At 41.7% G+C, this 20,098-nt stretch overlaps 1 protein-coding gene across 1 annotated transcript in view; it reads left to right on the top strand.

Annotated features, from left to right (window-relative positions):
- The window catches only part of LOC117501957 (POU domain, class 2, transcription factor 1), a 173,269-nt gene that overhangs the window by 120,652 nt on the left and 32,519 nt on the right, over window positions 1-20,098 (top strand). Inside the window, exons 2-5 of the mRNA XM_034160935.1 lie at window positions 5,630-5,695; window positions 6,351-6,379; window positions 6,551-6,607; window positions 6,688-6,837. Of these exons, the coding sequence (XP_034016826.1) occupies window positions 5,630-5,695; window positions 6,351-6,379; window positions 6,551-6,607; window positions 6,688-6,837 (302 nt within the window). The remainder of the gene's footprint in view (window positions 1-5,629; window positions 5,696-6,350; window positions 6,380-6,550; window positions 6,608-6,687; window positions 6,838-20,098) is intronic.

The following is a 20,098-nucleotide window of genomic DNA, read 5'->3' as shown; positions in this document are numbered from 1 at the left end:
CACAAACCAGTAAGTTCAGGTCCAACACTTGCACACTGATCTGCACATGACACCATAAAAGTTGTGCGCTTGTACACAGAACATTACAGTAAATCATCATCATCTATATTATAACAGCCAAGTGGCCTCTGTGTATATGTCTGCGTGCGTGCATGTGTGCATGCATGTGTATGGCTTCGATCACAGAGAAACTGGGGAGAGGTGACATTTACCATTTGGTATGCTTATGTATTTTGGGTCAAGGATGAACCTGTAGAAATGGAAAGTTGATAGGACTAATATTTATGGAGAAATTAGCAATATGAACTAACAACAGTGAACAATGGACACTGCACTGCAATGCACCATTTAAATTCAGGGTTTTGGTGTTTTTAAATGTTACTGTGGTTCATGTTAGTTTATCAGTGTTGCTAGTGTTATTGATTTATTGTGTTTTGTAGTTCAGTTGGTTTAGTTAGTTTAGTTCAGTGTCATGTTGCTGTTACCATGAGTGGGTGTAGTGTGTTTGATCTTCTGCCGAAGTCTGTTTGTGGGTGTATAAAAATAAAAGTGCCAGCTTTGTGTGTGTGTGCGTGTGTGTGTGCATGTGTGTGTGTGTGTGCATGCAGGCATGCATATAACTTTGATTATGGACAGACTGTTTGGTATGCTTATGTATTTTGGGTCAAGGATGAAGGCTGCAAAAACGGAAAGTTGATCGGACTAATATTTTTGGAGAAGCTATGGATATTAGGTAACAACACTGAACAACGCACGTTGATAATTACATTATGGACTCCATTCCAGCAGAGGGCAGTGAATCATTATTTACTAAAAGCGTGTATGTGTGCATGATTTTATTTAGTATGTTCAATGTAAGTACATAATTTAACTGTAAATATATTAACAATACACACAAAACAGTTATTTCAATTGTCCATTTAAAAATCAAATGACAAAATAGAAGTAATAATAAAATAAACTAATAATAATAATAGTGTGTGTATATGATAACAAGAACCTAAATAATTTATAAATATAAAAATGACGTAATTAACAGGAAGGTTGAGTTCTTCTAAAAACTGTTGATGTCTAAAAAGCATTCTGGACTCACACACCATTCCAATTCATTACAGACACTTTGCATAATTTATTACCACCGCTGAAAAATGTCTACCCAATCTAGAGCCTGTCGATCCCCACGGGCAACACACTATTTGTTCAATAAATTTGAAAGGTTTTTTTTATATTGGTAAGGTTGTAATTGTAATAGTACTAATATTAGCAGCAGTAATAGTATGAATAGTAGTACCACTAATGACAGTATTGTTAGCAGTACGAGTATTAGTGATTGTAGTAGCTGTTGTATGAGTACTAAATCTAAAAATGTTTTTACTATACAATATTTTACTGTTGGTTGATTGAGGAACCTAAAGCAAACATTTGACATCATACAAACACACCAGTAGTTTTTATCATCAAAACAGGTGAATCCCTCAGTTGTAAAAATTAAAGGCCTAGTTCTAAATTATGTGTTTTAAGTCTTGTGAGTGAGCAACTAAGATTTTTTTTAGACATAAATGGTATTTTTTCACATCAGTTGGGCTCTCAGAAACAGCACAGCACAATTATTGCCTTTACTAAGGTGGTGAATGATGTTATTGAAGCTCTAGACAGCAAAAAAGCGTTGTGCTGCTCTTTCCATTGAGCTGTCAAAGGCTTTTGATGCTGTGTACCATGACATCTTGGCAGCTTGTCAGATAGAACACAATGTTTCCAGATTGTCGACTGTACATCTTGGCAGCTTGTCAGATAGAACACAATGTTTCCAGATTGTCGACTGTTCCTCTTCCTTCCTCCCATGTTGAAAGGTGTACCTCAGGGCTCCATACTAGGACCAGTGCGCTTCACCATATATATATATATATATATATATATATATAAATGGCATTATATTTACTCAAGGGCACTAAAGTCTTGGTCCCACCAAATAAGCCACGTATGGATTTATCAGTGATTATTTGAATAATGATCCACGAATAAATCTATCACGTATCAGCTATGAGGAAGCCCCTATGTGCCTCTAACTACCTCGCATGTGCCAGGTATTAGCCTTTAATGAGCCACAACTGACCTGTCATTTGAGCTCCATCCAGCCTTGAATGGCTCATGCCGCTGCATATGATCCACGTCATGCCATGATCCATGTAGCGCCATGTACCATGACGTTGGTGCATGTTTAGGCATGGTTTTGGTTCAGGTAGTGTGTGGGTAGTGTGGAAAAAAAAGCTCCAAATGTCCTCTCTAATTCCAGAAGTGATTAGAGGTTTTCAACATCCAAAATTACAGAAAATGATTAATCTACCACAAAATAATTATTTTATATATAGCGTCCGGCACACAAAGCAGGTGGAATTGTAGTGCATGAGAGGGCGGAGCCAAAATAGCCTGTCCAAAATAGCTGTCGTGTCCTCGTCGCCACCAGGTGCTAGTTCTCACTACAAACGTGCCTCTGAAATCCTCGTTTGTCCTTGTAGTACCTTGTACACAAACTGTCCCACGCTGTTGTTGCTAAATTTTGAACTTCTTGAAATTAGCGCCACGCCTCGTTAGCTGAATATTCTGCCTCTAAGAGCCTGTTAGAGCCACTGTTCTCCCACAGTTGTTCAATAACTGGACTTCTACCAAAAAAAACATGCTGTGTGGCTCATTATTCATCCTTCATTATCCGGTGTATATATCTTTGTGACAACTTATCAAACAGTGTGTTCCATTTTTATGCAGATGATACAGTTATCTATTGTTCTTCTCATTTTATTGTACAAACTCTAGAATTCTTGCCGTTGGCCTTTGACATTGTGCAGTTTATCTTAACAAAACCTTAACTGGTATTAAATGCAGATCAGTCAAAATTTATGCTTTTCTTAGACATCGAATATCTGACGATTTCAGCTGCTAAAGACGTTGGTGCTGAAAATGCTCTTATTGTGTATTTAGGAAACAGACGCCATCGATCTTGTCATTCCAGTTGCATATTGAAAATTTTGTCTCAAATTTGAAAGGTTTCTTCTTTAAAAACAAATCCATTTTTTCTCTGAAGTAAAACACTTGATCTCTGCAGCATTTCTTCCCTGTTGGGCTATGTTGACTGATTTCTTTCTCATCAATGCATCTGATCGGTTCCTAAACAATTTGGATAATACGTACCATATTGTGCTTTGTTTCATTACTGGTCTTGGAAAACGTGTATATCACTGTGTTTTGTATGCTGCCGCTCCCTCACCTGCTGTGTGTGTTCACAGATTTTCTCACTGGATGACTTTTAACTATAAATTTCTCTTTGGTTTGATGCCTTCATATCTGTGTTCATACAAGGTTCAGAACCTAAAGCCTCATGGCCTACACTCTTGTGACATTGTTCAAACGTTAGTCCCCACAGTCAGAAATAAACTTGTCAAAGAAGCTTTTAATTGCACTGCTTCCTTCTCCTGGAATTTAAATCTCTTTTAAAGGATCGGGAGAAAAAAAACACACTTGTTCAGTATATAAATGTGCTTTCTTTTAATTTATTTTAAGACTGTACCCATTCTCTGATTCATTTTGATATTTTATTGTGTATTAACTGGATATTTGTGTTTTTATACTTTAACAGTGTATTGTTATAGATATTGTTATGCTGCTTTCTTCTCCATGTCTCTTTCTACATCTTATGAGACTTTACCTTGTTAAATAAAGTATATATATATATATATATATATATATATATATATATATATATATATATATATATATATATATATATATATATATATATATATACACACACACAAACACACACACACACACACACACACACAATTTTTACTGAAATAGTTTTGTAGCAGTCATATTATTTCCAGCTTTCTAATTATTTTTATGTATTTATTTGTGTTTCTTTGTTTGTTGCATCTTTTGGGGAACTTTCAGTTGTTTTATTTATTTTTGTCAAGCTGTGTTCATATCTGTAACAGCAGACTTTTGTACCTCTGGAAACATTTTGTATATAGGCAGTCAAAAGACTCCGATGTGTTATTACTGTGTAATTACTGTGTAATGTACTCCATGCTACCCATCGTAAAATGTTCAGGAGTGTGCTGCCACCATCTGGTTACTCTGTGCAGCTGCAGCCTTCAGCTGAGGCCTGACGTGTTCTGACTGTTTTATACCAGTTTCACAATCCTGGTCCTCAGCAAAGTACTACAGGACCCGAGGACCAGGATCGTGAAACTCTGCTTCATAAAAACAACTACACCTGCATGTGCATGAGTTTTATGCAGTTCAAATGAAGAGTGAAACCAGAACACAGAAAACAGGCCAAAACATTTTTTTAACTTTTTTTTTTTTTTTTTTCCTTTTATTACAGTTTATTACGGGGGGGGGGGGGGGGGGGGGGGGTGTTAGAATTATTATTATTATTATTTTAATTTAGTGCATTTTTAGTATGAATGGATTAGGAAGTGAAGTGTTTTTTCAAAGTACAAAATAATACTGAATCCAACACAACGTGCAAGGAAATAGTTTGTTTTCTGACTAAGACATTTTGTCTTTTAAAAAATCATTGATGTGAATATTAAAGAGCAATTGTTCAATGTAAAAATGTTTTTAATTAATTCTGTCTTTTGTTTTTCATTAATTTTAGTAACCTTAAATATTGTTGCTCTTCATACATATATATATGTATAATTTTTTATTATTATTGTTGTTGTTGTTGTTGTTAACACTATTTTAAAATTAATATTATAACTACAGTCCTGTCATTGTGAGTATAATCATTAATGTAATTTTATCAATTTATTTTTAAAAGCCATATTATTCAAAATCCTTTAAATATACCTTCATTCCTTTCCAAAATTACCTTGTTTAGAGCACTTTTGTAATTTTCTAGCTGACTTTAGAAAATTGTAGATTTACAAGAGTATTGAAATTATAATACAGTTGGTATAGTACTGTAGTTACAGTACTGTGAGACGCTCCGCTGAAATGAAATATTGGTGGTATTTCTTTGTACTTTTCTAGACTGGTGTAATGTAATGGATTGTATCAGTGTCTTTAGTGCACTACTCTACTTTTCTCCAATAACACTACCTCTCTTCCTGCCGAGCTCTTTAGCTCCAGTTTCTTCACAAAGGAGGAGGGATGAACATACGGGAGGAGCAGGAGCCGTGTCCAAAATGCCATCACAGGTGCTGACTAATGTCTGGTGCTCGGCTAAGCACTTCCTGTTCTTCCTGGACCAATTACTGCTGCAGTCTCTGAGAACAAAAACAATAGTTAGGATGAAACCTGCCACAAAATGCTGATTCTTAATCCCACATTCACTCCACGATCAATACCGTTTACATTTAAACAGCCAAATTAGAGAAACGCCAGCTTAGTTGAAGTAAGTTTGCGCCTAATATGTGTAAGACCCTGGGCTGGTGTGGGGAATCAGAGCCTTGCTCAAGGGAAACTCAGTGGTGGTAATTTATCTGCCTAAGCGGCAACCTTCCTGTCTGACCTTTTGACCCTTGGATCAGCATTGTGCAGCCATATGATGTGTGTGTTTTCATTGTGTGTGTTTTCTGAACCGCCGTCTGACGTGTGCATGTTGTCTGTGTGCCGTTTCCTGCAGATATCAGGATGTCCAAAGCAGCAGAGGACGAGACGTCTGCAGCTGAGTATCCAGGAGACAGTTCAGGTACAATCACACTGTCATAATTAATACAGATATATACTATAAAAACACACCGAAGCTTGACTGTTTGAAGCTTGAATGCTTTTATAACTATAACCAACAAAGTGTTTTTAATGGTTATTGTGCCACAAATATGATTAGAATTTAAAGCTGTTACTGTTACAATGTGAATTTGTTACCACCAAAAAAAAGACATTAAGAAATAAAAGTTGCAGTTTGAGGCTTTGTTAAAAACATCAATAATTTCTAGAGAAATCAACTATTTAACCTAAAATTATGAAGTTTAAATTTAACATTTTTAGTGTTTGAAGTGCAGTGGTTATTAGCTTAAATAACTGATCAAAACAAAACAAGCCTGAATTATTTTGATCATTGATATTTAAAATTTCGAAGGGGAAAAACTAATATTGAATAGCTGCTTATGTTCTCTTGTAAATTAAATGTTTTGTAGTTTTAGACTGTTGCTTGGACAAAAATTTTTTGTGCTTTGGAAAATTGAGTCGTATGTTTTATACATTTTCCGTCCTTTTATAGACTGAACACTAAATTGATTGTAAGGAAAATAATTAACAGATTAATCACTAGTGACAATGATCAGTAGTTGCATACACGTGCACATGCAGTGTAACAGGAGCATTTGTGTGTGTGTGTGTTGCAGACTCTGACAGAAACAGTCCTGATGAACAGGTTGGTGTCTTTTCATTCGTTCTTCACACTGACACGTTTTGTCGTAGTGTCATGTAGCGGACAGGTGTGACGTGTTCTGCAGCGTGTTTGGCACAGATCAGCATTTCATCTTGGTGTGTCACAGTCTGAGATTAATGCTAAGAATGTGTGCATGGATTTGGTTTGCTGCAGGTTCAGCCAATGAAAAGCAGCTCCTTCAGCCTCTCGCCCACAGCGGCCAGAAACAAGGTGAGCTCGCGTTCAGTCCATTCTCGCCACATCCCCGAACGCCATGCAGCTACTTAAACATGCACATTTATCTCCTTCAGCTTAAAAGTGAGGAGAGCCCTGAGATGACTCAAAGCAGTGCTCCTCCTGGTCCTGCTGCACCTCCTCCTGCTCTCCCACAACAGCAGGCGCAGGTGCAGGCCCAACACCACCACACACAGCTGATGCTGGCTGGTAGTCAGCTTGCTGGGGTGAGAACACACACACATGTATAAAGGAAAATTCAAATATTTCACACTCTGGAATCACAAAAAGAGATCCAACTGTCAACATTCCCTTTTTTTTAAATTCCATTCTGTTATTCCTGATGTTCATCAAACACAGTGGAAAACGTTCATGATCACATGAATCTCAAAATTACACATCATTGACTTCCCATGTTAATAAAAATAATGCATTTTGTTTATTAGCACCTTTCTCAGCAGTCAAGGACAAGGACATATTCAAATTCGGCAGTGTAATTGGTCACATACAAAAAGACTGCTGTCAGAACGTTTTGGAACCGAAACTTGATACTTTTCAGATGTGGGCCGATTCCTCATTCTGACGCCATTCGGTGTCATTCTGGCTATGTGTGATGGGGGTATTGGAATTAAAAGGAATCGTGAAGGAAAAACTACAGACTTTTGCAAATATCTCTGTAACAGCAGGACTTTTAATTTTGTGCAAAAGTATGCATTTTGCTTGAATTTGTTACTCCTACATCTACAGTAAGGAAGATTTTTCTGCTTCTGCTGATGGTATGACATCCTGTGGTGAATCAAGGTGCCCTGACACTTGCACACATTTTGGCCCCGCACTCTCACGCACTACGTCACGACGATCCCACCCACCATGTTCTCAGCTGGATGCAGACGTATGAAATGATGAATGTAGGGGTGGACACTGGGTACCGCCCGAATGAGGCCACATCTTCCCGCATTAAACGTGACATCAGATGAGGAATGCATTCTTCAAATTCTCTTGTGATTCAAAGTATTCGCTGAAGAACCTACTGGTCGACCAAACAAGCTCCTTAACTGCGCAACAAAAAATGACTTCTGAAATAGATGACTTCTGAAATAGAAGAGTCGCCGCTGAATGCTGAAATCCTTACGCAACAGAAGTTGGCGAATTTCGTCAAAGAGAGACTTGTGTCATCCGCCGACTTCTTCTGTTCTGCACTTCAAAAGGTAAACACTCCAACCTTTTAAAAAGTGTATGATGTTGCTACACTGATGCTGAGTGGCAAGACAGAAAGCACAAAAGCAGACAGAAACGTCTTGCAGAGATTATATGCAGCCTACAGAGCTGGAAGACCGGTAGTCCTGGCAAGAATACTGAACCACGAGTTGATGAATGTGCCAATTAGCATTGCTAAAGCATCTGGTGAACTTCAATCTTGCATTAAGGCCAACTTATTTGACATTCTTATCCAAAGTGTAACTTCCCGGATAGAAATCTCTACTGATGAGCCTTCTTGCTGGATTATTGATGGACAAGCTGTTATGTGTCGGACGCAGCTCGGAGAACCGACCAGCGTTTGAAGGACCCAGTATGAAATAAGCAGAGCACGGTACAAAGGCTAACTGAATTTAATACATAACAGTGATCATAATAATAATAACAGGTGCGGTCTGGCGTGGTGCGCTCCCAGCAGCGCTAATGGTCCGGAGCCAGAAGCTGTTTCGGACCCAAGGACCCCGCCGACACCCCCCAGGTGGCCGCAACAACCGAGTCTGTGAAAGAAGGAACCATTATGTGAGTCCACACTCTACACACAGAACACTTAAAAGGTGTACAAACAGCAAACACTTCCTGGCTTGATTACTGATCAGCTTCCAACCTGCAGGCATGGAACATCCCGTTCACAAATCACCACCGCAGTGGAAGCTGATACATGACTAACATACAGCTCAATACAATAAGGTGTGAGGGACACCACATTTACTGACTGTATAACTGTTAGTCACAAAATCCAACGTACCTCAGGAAGTGTGCTGACGAGCGTGAGACCTCACCCTCTCCTCTTTCACAGACCGTGCATCAAACCTGGACATTCTCAGCGTCCGCTGCTGATGAGATGGCTCCCAAGACGACGATCTCACCCGTCTGGTCACAAGGTCGAGTCTCTGGCAAATGCACACTGTGCACTTCAGTCTTAAATGCCAACATACTCCAATCCCTCCAGATGCACCTCAGCTGTGAGTCCTGACGAGTCGCAGGTGATCAGGGTGAAGTCCTAACAGCCTCAGCAACACAGCCACTCAGTCCCAAATGCACGCCACCTGGGAGGAAACCAAATGACAAACAAACCGGCAGCCAGGCCCCCCCAGCCATACAACACAAGCTACAGTAATGTCACTTGGAAAGCCAAGCAAGGCAAATACCTTTGACGAATATGCAAATGAATTTGTGAGGTTTATTTTCCGGCAGGGCCAGACTTACAGCTGAATTGATGTTGCTTTCAATCACTTTCGATTGCTTTTGTACGGAGATCTTCCCATCAAAGGTGGAAAAAGGGTGAAACGTACAAAGAGGTCAAGGCCAGTTCAGCGTTTGATTGAAAATAGGGACATACCACTCCCCAACAAATGGCTGGACTTTCTTGCATCTGCTGAAAACAAGGCAGAGCTTGTTCAGTTCCTGTCAAATGTCTTCATAGTCGCAGCAACCCAAGAAAAGGTTTTGCTTTGCAAACAGAAGTCCAGAGTTCAGACCCTGCGATGGGCACAACATTGCTAGAGAGTAATCATGAGGAAGCAGATTCTAGAATGATTCAAACAGATGCACCGAACATTGTGGTCGTAGCTCGTGACACAGATGTCTTGGTGATGTTGGTCACCAACTTCAGTAGAATGCCTTGCATGAAGCTTTGGTTGAAGGCGGGAGAACATTGAAGAAACTGAAGTATGTTCCTGTTCATGACATAAGGAGGGAACTTGGGACTTGCCGAAAACATCTATGAGATACTATTCACATTTCACAGTGTAACAGGATGCGACACAGTGTCCTTTTTCTCAGGACACTCAAAGAGAGCAGAGTGGGATATCTTCCTTGAACACAGCAGTCTTCTCAAAGATCTTGGCAAGTTTTTTTTCACCGTGAAAACAGGTCACAGATGATGCTGAAAGGTTCAGATGCCACATCTACAAGGAACAATCCAGGAACTGTAATCAAGCCAGGATAAAGCTCTTCAGCAAATGACATGCAATGGAGACCCTCCCTACATCTAGTGATGCTACAAAAGTCCACATAGAATGAGCAAACTACCGAAGTTTCATTTGGAGAGAAGCTCATAACCCAATGCCATCCCTGCCACCACCAACAGAATGTGGATGGAAACTCATTGATGGCAAATTGCCACACCATTCTTTCCAAATGACCTGCATCTTGTCACGCTTCCTATCATTTAAAAAAAAAAAGCCAAAATATCTCCAAACGCCTGATGTAAATGTTCGGAGTGGCTATTTGCCCAACCGTTGGTTCAAGAAAGTCAATACGTGAGCATATACGCCCAACCACAACTGACCAATGAGTGCGCTTGTAAGTTCACTTCCGATTTCAACGCGGGAGGGAAGAAAGGCGGATATTTTCTCGCCGGCTGTGGGAGGGTTCACAGCCCGCGGAGGGGCTGTGATCTAAAGCGGTTCTGTTTGGCTCATCACACCCAGGGAACTGTGTCAAACTAACACATCTTACAGCCAACAAGCAGCATTTTGTTCAAAAACTGTTTCATCGTTGTTAACAGGCTTCCGTTCAAAATTCTTATGAGCTTTGTCTGCTTTCATCCATTGCAGTGTTTTCGCAGTAATTAAAGATGGCGCCATTAAATGTGTCAAACATACTCCGCAATAGAGCCTTAAAAAGTGGTGTAAAAATGTAGTGTAGATGCACAAAACGTGTCAAATACACGATCACGGTTGGGCAAATAAGGTAAGACATCATATTTATCTGGCAAACGACTGTGCGTGTAATGTTCAATGTATGACTTATCTGCCCAACAGCTGGGTGAATAGCCTTTGCTGTAAATGCTTTAGGTGCGTCAAAAATCTCCTAAAACTGCTTGTGCCATTGTCACAGGTCTCCATTTTGAAATACATCTGTTGCGGTAAAAATGTGCTTGGCTTCCGTCCGTGGTGCATTCAAAGTGCGTCGGAAAAAAATCGATGCAAGCACACAGCGACTGATCCATTGCGATATCATCTGTCAATTGAATCGATGCACACTGAATGAATCGATACAGTCACATCGCGCACATTTGTATCTCGATCCCGATTCATATTGATTAATCTCCATAGTCATAAGTTTATTTTGCACCTGGTGACCTTTAACCTTATTAGGAGGCTAATTAGTCAGATTGTGCAATAAAAAAATGAGAATCATCTTGCTTAGGAATTACTTATTCTTATTATGGATATGGCTCAGTCAAACCATTTCACTGTCATGTAATCACATCAATGAAAGTGAAAGGAAACAGTATGTTAAAAAACTAAAAGTCACTCGAATACAGAGATATTAAATAACATTATTTTTTTTCATGTTTTCGTTTTTTCCTCACATTTTGAAGGCCTGTATGAACTTTACTGTACAAAATATTGTAAAATAAGTTACGTATCTGGATAGAAGATGTCAAAGGAAACACTTTCTGAAAAATTTTGAATTTTGCACTCTTTGACCTTTGGCCCTTAATTAGTGACCTTATTAGGCATTTTTTTGGCTCGGCAAACAACAGATTTGTATTCAGCATGAAACACTACCTTAGAAAAAGTGCTTTGCCTGCTTTTCCTCAAAAATGTTTCTTGAATTCACTTTTCCCAGAAATATAACCAGTCTAGCAGCACTGTGGGTACATCCTGTACGTGTGGAGCTTTTTAAAGCTTTGGGTTGTATTTGATCAGGCTGTACTTTCATTTCTGTGGATAATGGAGTGTAACATGTAGATTAAACTTAAAATGTGTCCCAGAGACTTTCTTACATAAGGGAGGCTCATTCGTGTGTAGAGTTAATGCACTCTTGATTAAATGCAGCATAATAAGGAGGATAATTCAGCTTCTCTCTGTGGTATAAAATGGTATTTAACGAAAGCTAAGAGTTGAAAGAGACACTGGAAAGTATTGAAACAATGTCCTTGCTAGGAGTTGACCAATTATGGGCTGGGTCGATTATTGGCGGCAATATTCAGTATATTTGTGGATATCAGTATCAGCCATTTACACCTGCAATATGCCAGTATCACACTTTATTTTTGCAGCGCTGCATGTAGAGACTCACTGGCTGCAAAGTTCCACCTTCATGTCTACATTTTTTTAAAAAGAGATCACCAGTCAGCAACTTTAGCATTCCGTGAGACCACAGCACTGTGTAACTGCAGCTCAGAACAGAGCAGAGCACAGCTGAAAACAGCATCTCTGTCTGCCTGACTGAAAGAAAGAGTGGAAAAAACACCATTATAATCCTTCATTAAAAAGTCCAGAGCTCCTGCTGTATATGTAGGTGCTGTTGCATTCAGAGATTAACGGTTTATTTTACAGTTTAAAGGCTTTGTGTTTCCAAAAAGCTCTAAGTTTACTCGAAGGATAAGAAAACAGCAAAGATGATGTGAGCAAGGGGAGGGAGAGCCAGAGACAGAGGAGAAGAGAGAGAGCAGGTCATGATCCCCTGAGCTCCTGAAGTTTTTTGTTAAAAGCTAGAAAAGTACCTTCAGAGTGGAACAAACTTGAATTTTCTTGCAGGGATCTCAAGAAGGCTACAATGTACAACCAAAATAAGAAATTAAAAACCTTTATTGGACAAAACCACGTAGAGGGATACTGTGAACCAAGGAATAACCCAAGGATTATTTACAGAAACAAAGCAGACATCTGGAAATAACCGTGGATCTGAGTGAGTTTGTCAGAGGCAATATACTAGAACTGGATAGTATTGAATTTGGAGTCAAATATCAAACCTTTAAAAGATTTAGATAGGGAAAGGTGCCTTGACACTTGCACGTGTTTGGCTACGCACTTTCGTGCACTTCATTGTGACAGTGCCACTCCCAAATGCTTTCTTCTGTCCATTCAGCACGCATGAGCAGCTCAGGCTGGAGCGGTCCTCTGTGATTCAGGAAAGCGATTAGAGCCATATTCAGCAGCCAACTTGCAGAGAAAATGATTAATCCGCTTCAAAATAATTATTTTATATACACAGCATCCAGCGCACAGTGCATGGCAGCCGGTGGAACAAAGCGCTGCGTCCAGCTGGGAACACAGCGGGTGGGATCGTCATGACGACGTGCGTGCAAGTGAGAGGATCAAATTCGTGCAAGTGTCAAGGCGCCTTGGACACAGACCTTATCAGTTCAACTGCGACCTCTGGTAACTCTGATTTGAAAAAAAGGCAGGTGTGGAAACCTGAACCATGGATGATGCTGTGCACCTCAGCCTTCCGTATACATATGCAAATGGTTAAGACCTCCCTGCCACACACCCCCGCACAGAGGCCAGCACAATAAGATACCAAACAAAGTTCACAAAAGAAGCTTCAAAGAAGAAATACAAGGAAGGTCTTCTGAAGAACAACCCAGACGCTCTTATTTGCAGACTGTACAAAAACGGAAATATTTCAAACCTCATTTTGCATACCGATGATGCCCAGGCGTGGCACGCTGCAATAAAAGATCGCTGCTCCTCTCTTCAGAAACCTGTTCAGAATTGCAGTTTCAGTGAGGTTGGACACTGAAAGTAAACCCAGACGATGAACATACCACCATCCACTTCTACAAGAAGGGAACAGTGATGATCCAGGGAAACCTAACGTTGAGTGAGGAAGACTTCTCCAAAATCAAAGAGAAGGCACAAGAGAAGAAAACCCACCTGTCAGGATTCATGGCAAGGAACAAACAGAATGCAGGACACAGAAACTGGAGGTGGAGTAATAAAAGGCTTCATCTGGAAAAACTGGCACCGATTTGGTACACGGGTAATCAGTCAGCGTGGCGGAGGTAATAGGTGGACGTGAGGCTGAGGCATGGTCAAAGCAAGCTGAGTTCAGTGGCACAGAGTAACAATGTTGTCAGGACTGAGGCAGAATCAGAGTCAATAAAATAAGCACAGTTCAAAAAATACAACGAGGCCAAATACAAGGGCTGAGGCAATAAACAGGGTCTAATACAAAGCAAAGTCTTACACCAGGGTTGGCCAAGTTCGGTCCTCGAGAGCCACCTTCCTGACACCCTTAAGCCCCGTTTACACATAGACGGTAAGAGCTCCTGGAAGCGTCCCGGAAGAGTTTTTGACCATCTTAAGGATCACACGCTGTTGTTAACACCGGCACTAGGGGGCGTGGCTTAGTTCCGGCTTTACCGGGAATCGTCGAAAAAATTATTCAACATGTCGAATAATTCCGGGAGCGCTTCCGGAGAAGTCGTGTGACGACAGAGACAACGCGAACAACGGCGTTTGATACTTTTTAATCGCCATTTCATCCTGCCCCTTCCTGTAGTGCCGCAGTTTACACCGCCGTAATTGGCGGCCGGCGTTGTATCCCTAATCAACGGCGTGTAAAACGGCGATAGAGCCCACATCGGTGTCCTCAAGGGCGTTTTAACCGGCGACAGAGGCAGACAAAATGGCGGCGCTAGCGGACAGTACGCCGTTCTAAACGCCACCTCCCGGTTAACGGCGTTCCAAACGGCCGAGGGGCGGCGGTCAATATAAAAACGCTAGCGCGCTGCATGCAGGCCTCTCACTCGTGGCCAGCTCCAGATATTTTTGCAGAGAAGCTCCAGTATGCCTCCTAAAAGAAAATTGGCAGCGGCAAGGACTTACCAAGAGGTCTGGTTCAGAAGCAGAGGGTAGCCCTGTGGTGGAGACGGAGCAACACGTTGAGGAGGGTAAAAGGAAGGAGAATAAAAGGCTGAGGATGATCTCCCTCCCCCTGCAGTGACAGGCATGTATTCCTGCTGCTTCAGCCTATTATACTCTGGGGGCGGTGCCTATATGCAAAAGTTCCTGGAGTAACACAGGATTTGCCTGGATAAATCCAGCTGTACACAGGGCATTATCGGCAGCAGCAGAACACCGCTGTTCTCACGCGCGTCTTAACCTGCGATTGTAAAGGATAGAACTGGGTATTAACCCCCGTTGCCTGACGTGTGCCGGATGCTACGGCATCAAAACGCCGCTTTATTCGGCGGATTTAGCTGCATTTTATCCGCGTATTTGCGGATAGTACGGCGGCCAAAACACCAGCGGAATGCTCCGCCCCTTTCCACCACGAAAACAGCCAGAACTACCGCGAACTTCGGTCTACGTACTGCCCGCCGACAAAACCGTCTATGTGTAAACTAGGCTTTAGTTGTCTCCCTACTCCAACACACCTGAATCCAATTAAGGCTCATTAAAAGTCTGCTAACGAGTCTTTCATTGGATTCAGGTGTGTTGGAGCAGGGAGACAACTAAGAGTGTCAGGAAGGTGGCTCTCGAGACCGAACTTGGCCACCCCTGTCTTACACAGTTGAGCAAAAGGTCAGGAGCAAAACAAGGCTGGAACGCAGACAAACAAACTGGCAAAGAACAGAGAAACATACAAGGCTTAAATAAGGAGGTGTGATTAAGGAAAGTGAAAACAGGTGTGTGAGAAAGTTCAGGAATGAGACACAGCTGATGCAAGCAGGAGCAAGAGAGTGCAGTAAAACAAATACTAAGCAGACAGAAACAGAGGCATGGAAGAAAGAGACAAAGATGAAGTGAACAGGTGCAAGAGAATGCAGTAAAGTAAACACTAAGCAGATAGAAATAAAGTGGAAGGTCCCAAACATAATACAAAAAAGTTACACATAGAAGGAGCAAAGACAGGAAAACAAAGGTGAGAACTGAATGGTGATCAGCAAGCAACTAACATGTGGCAAAAATATAACAAACAGAAATTACAAGCAATGACTACATTGGTAAAAATGACAAATGAAACCAGTGACAAAAGTAATACTAAACTGAAAATCAAAGATGGGATCTAGACTGGGGACACGGACACAGACAAAACCAAGATGAAAACCCAGACATGGGGCAGATCAGGACACCACCATGACCAAGGGGACATCCAGTCTTCTGCTGACAAGACAGAAGAACTACAAAACCAATCCCCCACCATTGAGGTCCTCTTACTAACTGAGTTGAGAAACAGATTCACTCATTTAGAGGTCAGAGAAGTGGAGATGGAACATAAACTCATCACACTTTAATCTGGTCACACAACAACCAAAGACAAAAGCAACCCCCCACCCAAACTCAGGAACAATGAGGGGTAGAGAGAACTATCTGTTCTCTGCGCTGTGATTAAAATACTTCAAGACAACCAGAAGATATCAAAGCAGGAGACGAGCCAGCTCTGGGCTGAGGGGAAAAGGCTCAGGCATAACGAGGAGGTGTTAAGGCAAGAGAAGAGGCAGCTTGAAGAAGAGGTGCGAAAGCTGCAAAACAAGGTGAAAACGCAGACAAGCAAACAACCCACGAGAGCACTGCCTACACCCCTCATAGGAGACTGCAGAACAACCCAGACCACAATCCCAGGCAAACAGCAGAGGTACTAAGCCAAGAAACACAAACATAAGAGACCCCTCCTCCAACAAACACTACTACTACTACTACTACCACAGCTACAGAAACAAACCCAACCCACACCCACAAATTGTTCTCCTTATGGAGTCAAATGGAAGATATGTGGAAGAGAAAAACCTTTTCCCTAACCACAGAGTTGAAAAACTCAAGTGCTGCAAAATAAGACACACCATAGATCTACTGATGGACCACCTGGGGTCCACCAGCCATATTATTATTCGGATGCAAAGTCTGACGTAACTGTCGCGTGATAAATCTCCTTCCGGACCCAAATAAAGAAAATACGTGTTTTCTCTGCACTCGTTGGTTCTGGCGACGCAGTGTAAGCAGTGAAAGAATGCCACAGTGTTGTGTGCCCATGTGCACCAATCGACCTGAAACTTTGCCGGATTTGTCTTTCTATAGGTTTCCAACTAATGGCAAAGAAAAAAGTAGAGTAAAGTAGAGTAGAGTAAGGTAAATAAACACGACTATATTAGACATGTTACTGCCCAGTGGACCCAACAGATATTGTTAATGTCACCTTCGCAAAAGTATTTAATTTAGATCAGTGATTGCAAGTGGGACGGGTATCGTTAAGAATCTACAAATTATTCGTTATTCAGTTCACATTGTGCCGGAGTTTGCTGGTGGTCGGCGATAACAGCTCTGACCACTTACTATGACAAAAACACGTTTGTTTTTGTCTCGCGAATGCTCCGCTGAGGAAATGAGATTATCTACCTAGACTGACAACAAATATGACAAAAGCAAGCACTTTTATGCACTTTATGAGGCATTTTGTGAATGCGGAAAAGCGTGGCCCTGTGTTATTAAACAAACGCACCCTTGCGCACGTTCCACTATGGAAAATGTGATTAGCTGCCTAATCAGTGGGTCAGAGTCCAGCGATTTAGCCAGACTGATAACAATTATGAGTAAGGTAAGTACTTTTATGCATTTTTTTTGTGGTTTCTTGAGGCATTTTGTGAACGCAGAAATGCGCTCCGACCTCAAAACGTGCTTCTGTGACATAAACCTAATGCACCCTCTCTTCTTCTGTGGCATTTAATGGCAGCCGGCATCCAGTACCATTTGCAACATTTACAGATATCGCCCGATCAGAGTCAAACAAATTCAAGCCCTTTTTAACCCGTTCTGGTGTGCAAGAAAAGGAGTTTGTCAGCATAAACAAAGTGACCAGCTCAGCCATCGCTGTAGAGAAACCCATGTGGGTAGTTTGTTTGGGTCAAACAGATTTATCACGTGACGCATTATGTCACGGCTTTGCAACCAAATACACACCGACACAAGTGACCTAAGAAGGCAGGGAGAAGAGGTGGTGATGTCAATCAAAAGAGTGATAGAAAAAGCCACCTTCACATTCCCAAAAACAAAAGGTAGTCATGTCGGCCATGCTACCCAGATGGGCCTTCCACCCCGCCTTCATCCAAAAGATAAACTCACAAATCTCCAGAGAGTGTGCATTGAAGCCAAATGTTTATATGACACCCCACCCCACTCTCAACCTGCACAGCCTATATGATGAAATGCAGGTTCTCAAGACAACAGTCCCAATCTTTGCACAGACCCTGAAGGACATCGCACTCACCCGCAGACTCAGCATGTCCCACAGGAGCAACCAACACATGAGCTCCCCATCCAGGCCAACAAACAGAGGACCTGCTTCTCCGAGAGGACACCCCGCAGCACTCAGAAGACCCGTTCCATTCGGAGGGCACCCCGCGGCATCCAGGGGACCTGCTCCATGTGGAGGACACCCTGCACCAGCCAGAGGACATCTCATCGAACCCTAGGCTCAGCCCACCTCCCTCCTGCCAACCCCACATCACACATATGCACAGGCATAGGCAGACCAAGCCCCAACCCTCCACCTGACAGAGCCCCATCCTTTGACCTGAGCGTACACCAGATGCTGAGCGAGCGCTACACCCCCCTGGTCAAGGCCTAAACCCTCTGGAAAAACAACACATTGAAATATGGAACACAAATCATATACTATTTCATCCTGGAACATACAAGGTCTGAGGTCATCTGCTTTTGGCCTAAAGAGCAGGAACCCAGACTTCACCAAAGAAATTGCAAACAAAACTTCATTGTCCTACATGAGACATGGCACAGAGGACATGGTCCATCTGGCTGCCCTGTAAACTATAGAGAACTTCTATTACCATCCACCAAGCTAAAAGTAATCAAAGAAGGAAGAGACTCAGGAGGTATGCTAATATGGCACAAATTTCAATTTCAATTTACTTTCATATAGCACCAAATCACAACAAGGTTGCCTCAAGGCGCTTCACACAAGTAAGGTCTAACCTTACCAACCCCCAGAGCAACAGTGGTAAGGAAAAACTCCCTCTGAGGAAGAAACCTCAAGCAGACCAGACTCAAAGGGGTAACCCTCTGCTTGGGCCATGCTACAAACATAAATTACAGAACAATACACAAAACCAACATACAGGAAATGTTGCCGGTGCACAGGACAGTTTCTGGAACAGAAAATCACAAATCACAGTGGGCAGCATGGTGGCTTAGTGGTTAGCACTGTTGCTTCACAGCAAGAAGGTTGTGAGATCAACTCCCACCTGTGGCCTTTCTGTGTGGAGTTTGCTTGTTCTCCCTGTGTTTGCGTGGGTTCCCTCCGGGTGCTACGGCTTCCCCCCACTTCTAAAGACATGCAGGTTAGGTGGATTGAAAACTTTACAATTATCCAGGTCTCCCTTGGAAAAGAGATCTAGATCTCAGTGGGACTAACCTGGTTAACTAAAGGTTGAATTAAAATCAGAACTGACCCACTCCATTAAGCTATTCAAAAAGGAACTTTTTACATTTGGTGAGAAATAAATAAGAAACTCACACAAACTGAGAAAAATATCCTCCTGTGTGCCACATACATTCCTCCAACTGAGTCCTGTTATTTTAATGAAGACATGAAGAGTTCAGATGCAAAACCCAGTAAGTCCCTTTTTTTCAAATGGAGAAAAATGCAGTTGAAAATGGAGATTTGAAGGAAACCCTATGCTGAAATGCACAGACTTTCATCAATAACATGAAAACAGTTTGTTCAAATTCTTTCATATTTTGCGCACTGATGGTCCCCTTGACAGCTAAGTACATGTTGGTGTCAACTAAAAATTTATGGTTTTGGAGATACTGGGTTTTGCATCTGAACTCTTCATCATGTTCTTCATCCTAGAGGAGAAACTTAACCATTTCCAGGCTCATGGTCACATTGTAGTCTGTGGTACCACAATGCCAGAACAGGATGAGGACCTGGCATCCTCAGCACCCAGGAGGACAAACACCTACCAGGAGGAAGAAACATCATCTCCCCAATATGCCCCCCCAAGTCATAACTATGAAAAAACAGCAAACAAACATGGATTACAACTTCTGCAACTCTGTCGTTCACGGGGTCTGCTCATAGTCAACAGTAGAGTCAGAGGGAACTCCTACAGCTCATCTCTGGGTGGCAGCACAGTCGATTACTTTGTCACTGACCTCAGCCTCGTGTCTCTCAGAGCATTCACAGTCAACCCACTAACACCCCTATCAGATCACAGTAAAATCCCAGTCTACCTGAACAGATCAACAGGAGGGTTCACAACAACCCAAACTACACACGATCAAAACACACTACAAATGGAAAGAAAATAGTACAGAAACATACCAAAACGCTATTAATACATCCAGTTGCTTATAGACCACTTTCTGAAAAAAAAAACATTTGAACATAACAGTGAAGGTGTAAACAAGACAGTCGAAAACCTCAATAATATATTTCACCTTTCAACATCCATAGAAAACCTAAGCTCCAAAGAAATAGGCCAGAAACAACTAAAACCATGACAAATGGTTTGACGATGAATGTAAA

Source organism: Thalassophryne amazonica, chromosome 20, assembly GCF_902500255.1.
Source record: "Thalassophryne amazonica chromosome 20, fThaAma1.1, whole genome shotgun sequence".
In the NCBI taxonomy this organism is placed as follows: domain Eukaryota; kingdom Metazoa; phylum Chordata; class Actinopteri; order Batrachoidiformes; family Batrachoididae; genus Thalassophryne; species Thalassophryne amazonica.
The sequence above is the reverse complement of the archived record's forward strand: the minus strand, read 5'-3'. Positions and strand labels throughout refer to the sequence as shown.